This window comes from Pavona decussata, unplaced genomic scaffold, assembly GCF_977016875.1.
Source record: "Pavona decussata unplaced genomic scaffold, jaPavDecu1.1 SCAFFOLD_114, whole genome shotgun sequence".
Lineage (NCBI taxonomy): Eukaryota > Metazoa > Cnidaria > Anthozoa > Scleractinia > Agariciidae > Pavona > Pavona decussata.
Window position 1 is genome coordinate 3,134,287 of NW_028145528.1, and position 11,770 is coordinate 3,146,056.

Here is an 11,770-nt window from a genome sequence, read left to right on the forward strand (position 1 = left end):
ATTTGAATGGCTTTTATACAGAGGTCTTCAGAGGGACGCGAGCCTAAGGCACGGCCTGGTCCGGGACAAAAGAACGACCCAGTCTTGGACAAAAGAGTAGGTGTTGATTTTTCCTACCTCTTTCCACTTTTCTACATCGCAATGATCTTCTAACGTCTACTGGAATTGGAATTTGACAGGCGGAAGACTTGCGCACACCACCCCAGACGGAAACAATTCTCAGTGGGCGTCAAGGTCACGAGACATCGACTTTCTAAAATAAGAGTCACCTTTGGTTTTGTCGCTGATCAAACATTGAATTCGCGGAAATACGAATTGCCCCTGCTCGATCATTTCGATGGGTGAAGATAAAGTTTTTTGAGGAAAATCGATTTGAAAGTCGTAAGTGACAGCGTGACGAGTTGATCTTTACTGTCTTTACTCTGCTGTGTCGGTAGTGTCGCTGTTTTGCGACAAAACCGAGAATCAGCAAACGAATTGACATTTTTGTCGCTGCCTTGGATTCATCTCACTTGTGATAATCTCAGGTTTGTTCTTGTGATGTTACATTGTAAAGAAATACCGCGATTTTGCGTTAAATGTTGTTCTATGTGCACACTGTTTCTGTTGTTTTCGTAGCTAGTGCCTTGTTAAGCCTATAATTCTGAAATTCACTCATAAACGATAGATCAAATGATCAAGTTCCCAGTACTGATCATGGCTGCCGTTCCTCTCGCTCGCGGTTCTCGGTGTAAACAATAATATCATAGGTCGTCCTGGAAAACGCTCGGGTGAAAACGTCTTGTATTTGGCTTCTGGATGTCGGGGGATTCCACGAAAGGCATTAACTACGTAGTTTGCCTCTATGAAATCCTTTGTTATTGTTCTTTTTAATGAGCAACAACACATTATACATATTGCACTCGGGATAATGCATCGATGGATGCCTTCACTTACTCACTCAGTAAAGTGCTACAGCTTGAATACTATATGTATTCTTGTAAGCGTACCTCATCTATTTAAATGAAATGAAATATATTTGGCCATAGATGGCCTGGTTGGAAATATCTGCAGGGAAATGCTGGTTGTGTCAAGTCCTTTCCACATGTTATGATTTCTGTCAGTTTAGAACTGTTGGGAATATTCAGATTTACTTCAGGAAGTTTTGCTAATTAGAGTGGAGGTTCGACTTCTTATAAGTTTAGTGTTTTTCATTTGTAAATCTGTTGTAATGGCATTGCAATATGTAAAAGTGTCTTGACAAGCGAGAAATGTTTATGGAAATGCTACTTTTGACATGTGGTCACGCAATGCGAAACTGAAGAAATTTAAATTGAGTGGATTATTTGGTTCGCCTTGTGCGAGACAACAACATAAATAAATGAAAAATAAATGTCCCTTTCCTCTCTTTGTCCGCCGTGAGTGGCCAACCAGCCCTCTTTCGGAGGTTGGAAGGATTTATTTGGTTTTACAGTTGTGGGCAGCCAACCCTAACAGGAGGTAAAATCGAAATAAGGCTGCTGATTGTGTGATATTTTTCCTAGACCATCCGGTATAGCTTAGCCTACCAGGTGAAAGGATAAGGCCCCAGTCGACACATGGCCATTGTATATAAATCTCTTAGGCTCCGTTAAAGGAGTCTTCGAGTGAGAATTTTCAAGCTCTTCCCGTTCCTGTATGAGCTTCTGTAAATATTCTTTTGTGACAAATCACTTCCACAGAGACTAGCAAATTAAAAAAAAAAAGAAAAGAAACGAAAACCCTCTGAAGCTAAGCTTAAAATAAACGGTGAACGGAAATTTCGTTGGTGATGCGTGACACTTGGAATTGTATATCTGGTTGGATTGATATTAAAATAAATATCAAAAAGTGTCAGTAATGGTTAAGAAAACACAGACGTTTCGAGAATATATAACCCTTCTTCTGAAGCTTGCGCTCTTATCACAAGGGCTTTGTCACCATCTTCTACCTTTCGTCTGAAACCAATCGGCTCCTTGTCTAAAATACTTGTGTTCTTCTCCCCATTTCACCTTGTGTCTTGTATTGTCAAGATGTTTGCGGACGGCGGGAAGAGGGCTGTAAGCGGTGTTGTTTGAGTCTCTTTCCTAACGGTCTAGATGTCTCTCCAATGTAGTGTTGTTTGCCGGTGTCGCACTAGATGTCATGTACGACTGTGGCCTTGTCTGTATTAGGCTTATCTTTGGGGTGGACCAGCAGAGACTTAAGTGTGTTGTGCGGTCTACTGTAGGAGGGAATCCCGTACTTCTCAAAGACATGAGATACAAGGGAGGCCTACAGGAGGAATGTTATCCGCTTCCCTGTCTTTCTTGTTCTCCCTCCGGGTCTTACGTAGGGTTTGAAAGGCCATCCTCTCGTAGCCGCTGGCTCTGAGAGCCTCACTGACATCTCAGTGTTCCCGTTCTCTATCTTCTTTCTCAGTGACTAAGAGCTTGGTTCTGTTCGGTAATGTGTGGATAATAGACCTCTAATCAGTTGTGTTTGATGATTGGACTGGAAGTTTAGATACCAGGGTTTCCTGTAGGCAGTGGTCTTGATGCTCTCATCATTTTTCCCATGGATCCTGGAAAGCCAAGACTTCCTCCCCTTCCACCTCTATGGTAACTTTTGTGTGGGTTGATGATATTCAGGTGTACAGTAAAGCATTCAATGTTGTAACAGTGCAACGTGGTAAAAGTGTCCTGTACGTACCCCTGCCAAATATCGTTCTTCGAAGTCTTCCATGTACAAGTTGGCCACTATGGGTAAGACAGGGCCATAGCTGTACATAAAGTAGGTGGTGCTGAGATAGAACTCTAGTAAAAGGGATGACCTAATCGATGTTCAGGCTCGTCTTTTTTTCTTTGGCTTGAATCTTCTTCTAAGCGTTGCTTGATGACACGTACCGCTTCTGGAATGCTGGTGAAAGGGGTAGTTTACGTCAAAGGACACTAGGGTCTGGAGAGGGGCAATTCGAGCTCCTTTATTTTCTCCACAAAGTCAGCGCTGTTCTTAATGTTGTGCTCAGTTTTTCTCACCGGCGATCCTATGATATCTGCTAGGAACTTGGCCGGTTGGTTAGGAGACACTGCCGATGCTGGAGACTGTCGGTCTCAGTGGAATATCCCTCTTATGGTCCTTAGGTAGCCCACTAAATTTCGAATCTTCCTCGAGAGTGGGATACAGACGCTTCCAGAGGTCGTAGGACATCACCCCTTTAACCTTCCATCCCTTCATAATCTGCCCTTTTACTTGCTAGTAGGGTCGGACTGCAGCCTCTTACGTGTGTTGGTGCTGCCAAGGAGCGTAAGGGCTTTTATATCGTACTCTTGCGGGTTCGTGATGTCTGTCATTCTTCCCTTATCTGCAGGTAAAATGGTGATATTCTTTTCCCCCTTCTGATGTTCGATTTATGAGGTTCTTAGTGCTGCGCCGCTTCAACAACCTCTCCCCGGAGTCTGTCACTGCATCCTTATCCTCGATGTATTGACAGGCTTACAAATGAATATTTTGCCACTAGCACTAAGGACACAAATGATGCATCAGAGAAATAACTCTGCGCTTTTTTACCCTCCACATTCCCACAATAACCCGCGACTTGCTCCCGTCTGGCCTTGTAGCTTGTAGGTCGTGGTTTCGATTCCCGCCGACGTCGGAGATTTTTTCTTTGCCTCGTGCGATTTCCCATTTCCTAATTAGGTCTAACGCGCAGTGGAAAATTCATGGGTTCACTTTAGCACTTTAACATACACTACGGAGTTAATTCTCTGATCCATCATTATTGACAAACTTGTTCGGAGGTGGTGACTATTTCATCCACAGGGGAGCCCATAGTCTTACAAAATAATTCAGGCCTTTAGGAAGTAGATCTGTTTCTTTTTCGGACAAGCAACGATCCGAAAACTGAAGCACTCATCTGTTCTTGTCGATATTACTGCTACCAGGCTTAGAAAGATGAAAAACCTCTCTCCTGCGTCATATTTTCTCAAACTTCCGTTGTTGCCTGTTTTGTTCCCCCGTCTGATAACGAAACTCTTGCGATAAGAGCGATAGCTTCAGAAGGTATTTGATTTTAATTTGTTAGTCTCTGTAGAAGTAATTGTCACAAACGAATATGAATATTTCGGAGATAATAATCAACTTTTAATCATTTCTTATACTTCTGTAACTAGTGTTGGTATACACCCCTCAGTGTGGCACAAGGTGTTGAGCCAGGATGGTGGCCGCTTGAACTAAGGGTTGTTTAACGATCGCACCAAACAGAAGACTTACAACCACTTAAAGAGAAAGATTTTAACTTTGACATCTGTGTTTTGTATTGGAAATGAAAAGACATAGAAAACGTTTCAATTTCTCTCAGATACGGGTTTCTGCTAGTTTTGTCATCAAAAGTTGTTACAAGCAAAATATGGAAAACCCTACCTGTATTGCTATCACTGTAAATTCTTTTATAACGGCAGCAGCTATCTATGATTAATACAGCACCATTTTAGTGAAACATGAGGAAAAAAACCTATTGCTGATATATTAACATTACACAGGAACTGTTCATGGCTTGTGCAGCTCCAACAGCATCATCCACCAAGGAGACGACAAACTATGCTCGGTTGTGTCGTCTCCTGGTGGATCTTGGCACTGAGGCCCTCAGAGACAAATTCAACACTATCCACTCATCAGCAAATCTGCAAGCTGTATTATCCGCAAATGTAACTACATTGCAGTCACTGAGATCACGGAGGGTAATAAATCCAACACAGTGGGGGAAACTATTTCCTGCCATCTCGTCTTCCGTTTCATCAGCTTCTTTTGACATCACTTTGTTGATGGTGTTGTTGAGAAACATATGTGGCTTAGCTGCTCCTGTAACAGGCTGGGACGCCCTTCCCCATTCAAGCGATGTGAGTCTTGAAGCGGACATCGCTCGTGTAAAATTCTTCAGAAACACAGTGTTTGCGCATGCGGAGAACGTTTCTGTTGACGATGCAACGTTCAGTAGCCACTGGAAGAACATCCGGGAAACTCTGGTGCGGCTGGGAGGAGTTAAGTACGGAGCAGCTATTGACCATCTTGCAACGGAATGTATGGACCCCGAGGCTGAAGATCACTACATTGATATTCTTAGCCAATGGAAGAAGGATGAGGACAACGTGAAAGATAAGTTGGACGAGATAGGTAGCGGCATAGGAAAAGTCATGAAAAAGCTCGAAGAAATCATTTCTGAAGGTTAGTTTACACGAGCAGAATTTAAAAAAGTATTGCTAAAAGCTAAGAGCGTTTGGGCTGTTAATCATTTGATTGTTGGTAACCAAGTTTAGTTACCCTTCGTTTCTCATTCTCAAAAAGAAGAGTCTTCTAACAACGGTCGAAGGCCTTGTAGAATCCCTGTAAGTGTTTGTTGAAATTCTCGTGACGTCTGATTTGGCTACTTTTTAACTAAGACTAGCGTCCAGTCTCTTTTCTCGACAGTTCGTTCTTTATCTTCAAATGTAGCCATACCAATCAAATAAGTTACGTGTCTCTGATGCCGAAAAATGGGGTGTTGCTTTCAGTACGATTTTCAATTGGAAAATTGAAAAGACAGCATTGGGTCGAAATTGATCTCCCCGTTTTTCTTTGTATAAGGCTCGAAAAATGAATAGACCCACGCGTGTCTAAAGATTTTCATAGAAAATTAGATGTTGGATTATTTAAACATGACAATTGTTAATTGGCGCTTCTGCAGTTTTCCCAAAAGATCTAGGTCATAAATCACAGTTTTATAGCATCCGAGCTACATATGGATTGGCCGACGAATTCGCTTGCAATTTACAGCTGTATCAACGGGTTAGTTGTGGCCAGTTACAACTGGGATAACAGCAATTGCCGGATCTAAACTTTTCTACAACCCATTTTTGTTTTTAGAGCAAAGCATGAAACCCAAAGGAAATGCCCAGAGAACCATCAGGTGTAAAGAGAAATACCACGAGAATGAATCGGTGGAATTTTATTGTCGAGAATGCAGAGTTTGTATTTGCCTCAAATGTGGACAGACACGTCATGATCATCATGTTAAGATCGATATGCAGCAAGCTGCTGAAGAAAGAAAAGCTCAAATGATAAAATTGTTTGGGAAAGTCAAGGCAAAAACTGTCGATGTTGAAGAAAAAATGAATGAACAAACTGAATTAATGAAACAGAATGACGAGCAGATCTACAATGCTTATAAGGACATGGCAGCATTCGTGGAAGAACAAATTCGTCTTTTAAATGAACATAAAATGGCCATGAAGAAAAAGTTAGCTGAAATTCGTGAAGAAGAACAAACAAAACACGCGACTAAAATGAAAAGCTTTGAGATGTTTGCAAGTCAATTAGGAAAATCTGTTGAATATGGTGAAAATTTCCTAAAGCAAAGTAGCAGCTTTGAAATTCTACAAACAGAGTCTACAGCTGTCTCAAGTCACTGCGAGGAACTTTTAAACGCCGAGGAAATGGTAACTTACACGCCAAGGTATGTCACATACCGCGTAAATGAAGAGACCGAATTTGTTCCGGGTGAAGTTTTAGCCGTGCACATTGATTCCCCACAATGGATGGCCGAAGGAGAAGGTTTGAAAGAAACAAAACTGGACGCAAAATCTGACTACACACGAGGGTCCGAGGGAAAACGTTTACAGGGTGAAGAACATTTCGTGAACTTTAAAGTGCGACCTCCAAAAGGAGAAAATCTGGAAAGGAAAAGAGATGACCCAAAACATGTCAAACCAGCAATGCGTCACAAGCCAGAATGTTTTAAAATTCATAACTTGCTTGATGCTACTAAAAAAATGCAGACTGGTAAACCACATCGCTACAAATCAGTCCGATCTTTTGAATCAAGAGGACGAGGACATTGCTTTCCATGGAGTATTTCAGAGAGTAAAATAACTGGGAACATTGCCTTAGCTGATTACTACAATCACCGAGTTCAGTTGATGGACTCTGAGTGGAACTTCTTGGGAACTGTAGGGGACGGGGAAGCTGGTGACGAGAGAATATATAATCCAACATCAGTGGCATTCACCGCGTCTGGTGACGTCATAGTTGTTCATGGAGAACTTGGACGGCGAAATAAACTGTCCGTATTTACTGAAGATGGCTACTTCATTACACACGTCAGTGAACATGTAATCAATCCTTGCACTGTGTCTGTTACAAGTGATGGTGACCAGTTGATTGTTAGTGATAAGGGAGACAAGACTGTCAAGGTCCTTTCTCCAGACGGTACACATTTGATCCAGACCATCTGTGATCGAGACCATGACGAGCTTCCTTGGTTTGCCATTTATGACAGGGAACTATTTTTTGTTTCTTTTTCCTCAGCAAATTGCATCAAGGTATTCGGAAAGGATGGGCAGCTGCTTTATGAAATTGGCTACAAAGGGTCCGGTGAAGCACAGTTTAACCATCCTACTGGTCTTGCTATCGACAGCTTCAAAAATCTTGTGGTTTGTGACAAGGGTAATGGAAGACTTCAAATTTTTACATTGGAAGGGGAATTTCTGAATGCGGTTAAAAAAGGAATGGTATGCCCCCATTCTGTTGCTGTCACTAACAATGGTGAATTGGTGGTTTGTGACACCAATATCAATGCTAAAAGCTATATTCATGTTTTCCATTAAGACAGATTTTTTGTCGGACAGTTGCTAGGTTCAACATAATCGATAATTGAAACAGACCTCTTTCAGCTGAATGAATTACCAAAAGCAGAAATTTATCTGTTTAACATGTGAAACATACTCCACAAGTGTGTACAGGACAACAAGATTAAATCTATCTAGAGACCGTCTAGAGGAAACAGACGCCACTAAACTTGTTGACTTTTTGAGACATCTATCTGGGGATCGAACAATTTGGTGGGTTTCAGGTTAATGTTCATGAAAGTTTTTGTAACCGTGCCAACCAGTTTTGATACGCGAGTTTCTTAAAATATCGAATGAAGAAATTTTTATTTCTGATGATAACTGCCATGTTTTTAACTAATTTTAAATTTTAAATTGATTTTGATCAGTTTTGATCGATTTGGTGGGATTCTGAAGTTTTGGAAGAATCAGGGAATCCAAGGTAGCTCCAATTTGAAGATCATCATAGTTGCTTAACGCTAATTTTCCACTAAGCGTCACACCAAATACAAAAAAGTATTATCTCCGCTTCCACAAGGTATACAGCGACGATTAAAACGGCAAAATACTGTCTTTACGGCTGGTATTCGCTATAAAGCTGTTTACGATGTGCCGTCTAGTAAAGAGTAATTTTCTCGTACTCTGTCGTTTTGTTTCTCCCGCTACTGTGCCATTCGCACTGGTTTTCCTGTGGTACTGCGTACGGATGGACGGACGGTCGGACGGTCAGTGACGTCATGACCAAAACCAAAATTTCTCGCATCGATGAGTTATCATTTTTTCTTACCATGGTGCGCTCGCGCAGCGCCGCGAACACAAAATGACTCGGGTGAAAAAGGCAAAATCCGGTTTGTTGATCAATAGGCGGGATCAACTAGACATGCAGTCGTTGCGTGACATTTAACAATTGGTTGATCAAAATATACAACTTCAGTATATCGCGACACAAGATAAGGTGTGTTAATTTCCGCTCGCAGATACCTATACGGGTATACCTTTTTTCCCGCGCATACTGATCTTTGGGATGTTCATTCAGGTAGAACAGTTATTCGTCTGCCATAACAAGAAAAGACCGGCCAAAATAAAATCATAAAATAAAGTTTCCATCAGTCAAACAGAGCCAGAATTAAATAATTAAATCATATAAATATCAGGGACTTTATCTCACCAAATCAGGGGCCAATTACCCGAAGCGTACGACTCTTATATAAGCGTGTAAGGGCGTTTTGACAGAAAGACCTATTTATTTTTAGATTTAAGTTCCCACAAATTCAGTTTCTCAGGTTTTCAGTTTCAAACTTCGCATAATTCTCATGTGAATCGGAATTTAAATTTGAGCGGTAAAAAGTATTCCCATGCGTATCTAAAAATAGACTGATCTGTGAAACGTCGTAGCATTTCGTAGCATAGGGTTTGTGTAGGAGCTGTACGCTCCGAGTAACGGGCTCCTGACCACATACAAATAAGTGTTAACTGTTTGAATTAAATTTTTATTTATTTATTTATTTATTTTATTTTATTTTTAATACTTATATAGCGCCCTTTAACATCTAAATGATCAAAGGCGCTTTACAATCCAAGAAAGCTAATTACAAATCAAATCAAATCAAATCAAATCTTGGTTTTTGAGGAGAGGGGAAAACCGGAGTACCCGGAGAAAAACCTCTCGGAGCAGAGTAGAGAACCAACAAACTCAGCCCACTTATGACGCCGAGTCCGGGAATCGAACCCGGGCCACATAGGTGGAAGGCGAGTGCTCAAACACTGCGCCAACCCTGCTCCCCAATTAAACAAACAAAACGTTGCCCCTCCTAGAAGTACTGTTGGAGCCTGAGATTGCTGATTGACGTTTGGTTGCAAAAAAATTTGTTAGACTTTTCAGTAGTGAGTTAACCAATAGATTTTATCAGTTGTTAATGATACCGGCAGATGACAGCAATCTGATACACAGCCAGGATTGCGAGTTCTTGTCTGTGCATGTGAAGTATAAGATAGCGCTTTATTCAATTGTTATCCTTTTTTGAGAGAGATAGCGAGTATGAACGAACCTTGTTGTGAACGTAACCGCCGAATAAAATCAAGCTCTGTACTGTACTTGTCGCCTGATTGTGATTTCGTGTGAAACATCGCTACTGGAGGCAAGCATTTCCCACAGTACCATGGGAACGAGAGGTTCTTTTCTAGCGCCATGAGGACTTTCTCCCCTTTCCCCTTCCTTCGTTTTTCTTTCTCGTCTCTATTACCGCGCGTTCAAACAGCGGAAAAAAGCACAAAGCCCCACTGAAGTGCTTGCTGTGCTGCCTAGTCGTCGGCCAAAGACAGACACTAAGCCGCGAGAAAAAAAAAAGGCTTTTCAGGCGGGTCATAATAAACCACGCAAGAAAAACCTATGGTACCCAAGTTATCCAAGGAGGGTTTCCAAAATACAACACTGGAGGATGACCTTTCTAAGAGGGTGACACTATCATGATGAAAACAGGGTCCTGTTACCCTAGAAGACAGATAAAGTGATCCTGGTCCTGCTCCTAAGGTGAACCCACCCCTCATATAAATGGAAACGCAAAAAAAACAAAACAAAAACAAAAAAAAAACAAAGAGAAAAGAGAGGACGGTGTGTAACACAGACTTTTCGACTGACCAAACACAGCCATTTAATGCTTCGGCAGCCAACTAATTACAATTGTACACCGAGCAGTTTGTAGCTCAACAGCATGGCACAACATGATGGTTCAGTTCGGTTCGGTGAAAACTAGAAAAATACAATACACTGCATAAGTAAAGGTACCAAAAAGGAAAAACCAAAAATAAATACAATACTTACAAGTTCTGTGCGCGTACAAGATGAAAATAATAGCAAAAACTAAACTTCCAACTGCAACTGTTATTAATGTTGTGCTCACTTTTTCTCACCAGCGGTTCCCAACCTCGTTCCCAAGGTCCCCTCCTACCCAGTGGCGTCTCTCTCGCCACGGGGGCCGAGTAGGAGAGGACCCTAGGAACGAGGTCCCAGCGGTCCCATGATATCTGCTAGGAACTTGCCGGTTGGTTAGGAGACACTGCCGATGCTGAGACTGTCGGTCTCAGTGGAATATCCCTCTTATGCTCCTTAGGTAGCCCACTAAATTTCGAATATTCTTCGAGAGTGGGGTACAGACGTTTCCAGAGGTCGTAGGAGATCACCCTCTTTATCTTTCCACCCCTTCAGAATCTTTATACTTTTGCCCTTGTACTTGCTAATAGGGTCGGACTGCCCTCTTACATGTGTTGGTGCCTCCAAGAAGCGCAGGCCCGTAGCAAGGCTAAAACAACTGAGGGGGCTTAGCAAAATGGTGAAACAAAACTACCCCCTTCCCCCCCGTCACTCAAAAACAGACTGATTTGGGAGTTTAAGATGCAACGAAAACATAAAAATCCCCGGTAGATTTAGTAAGTAAAACAATAACTTTGCACCTGGATCACACTCTAAGGTACATGTTTTTTTGACTTTTCTATCATGTTGACAAGTACGTGAAGTTTCCTAATTTCACGTTTGGAGGAGGACGTAGACAAACGACGACAAATTTTTCTTTCTCTTTTTAAATTTGGAATCGGGCAGTAAGAATCCGACTGCAGGAGAATTTTTTTCTCTGGTCTTGAAGACATATTTGTGTGGCTTTTTTGTGTGACATAGCGGCAACATTAAATTGTTATAAACTAAGGACATTTGTATTGCTTAAAATTAGCCTGCGTGGCCGGCGTAATCGGGGAAGAGGAAGGGGAGCTAGGCGGCGAGAAAAAATGAGGGGGAAACGTATCATCGCTTCTTTTGCTCAAAAGCCCTTTCAAATAGCTTTTTCAACCGTCGAATTGACAGAGATCTAACAACTTAAAGGTTAGTTTTTTAGCTTTCTATGAATCTTTATTGTATTATTTCAATACAACCAGGATCTCTTGTGCTAATAATAGTCTTTTTGTCATTCTTTCAGTTCAATATTTCGGACCTCCTTTTAATTGCAAATTGCGTGATGGCTGAATAACCACGAACAATCGTGATAAGAGAACGCTGTTTTCGAAATCTTTTGGCCCACTGATAGATAATGGGAATAGGAAAATAAGATAATTTTTAAGGGAATTCGATTTTGGAACCTCGAAGTACCTCACGATTTCAATATGTT

At 41.5% G+C, this 11,770-nt stretch overlaps 1 protein-coding gene across 1 annotated transcript; it reads left to right on the forward strand.

Annotated features, from left to right (window-relative positions):
- The first annotated feature begins 222 nt into the window (after window positions 1-222).
- LOC146470232 (uncharacterized) lies at window positions 223-10,184 on the forward strand. Its single transcript, XM_085122264.1, has 3 exons — window positions 223-527; window positions 4,518-5,199; window positions 5,878-10,184. Exons 2-3 carry the CDS (start codon window positions 4,527-4,529, stop codon window positions 7,614-7,616), a joined length of 2,412 nt encoding a protein of 803 aa, XP_084978390.1. The 5' UTR covers window positions 223-527; window positions 4,518-4,526; the 3' UTR covers window positions 7,617-10,184.
- Window positions 10,185-11,770: the final 1,586 nt, after the last annotated feature.

Bases quoted from the DNA above. Each gene is read 5' to 3' on its own strand.
- LOC146470232 (XM_085122264.1), top strand. From the start codon at position 4,527: ATGGCTTGTGCAGCTCCAACAGCATCATCCACCAAGGAGACGACAAAC. The intron at 5,200-5,877 runs GTTAGTTTACAC...TTTTGTTTTTAG, and splicing joins CGAAGAAATCATTTCTGAAG to AGCAAAGCATGAAACCCAAA.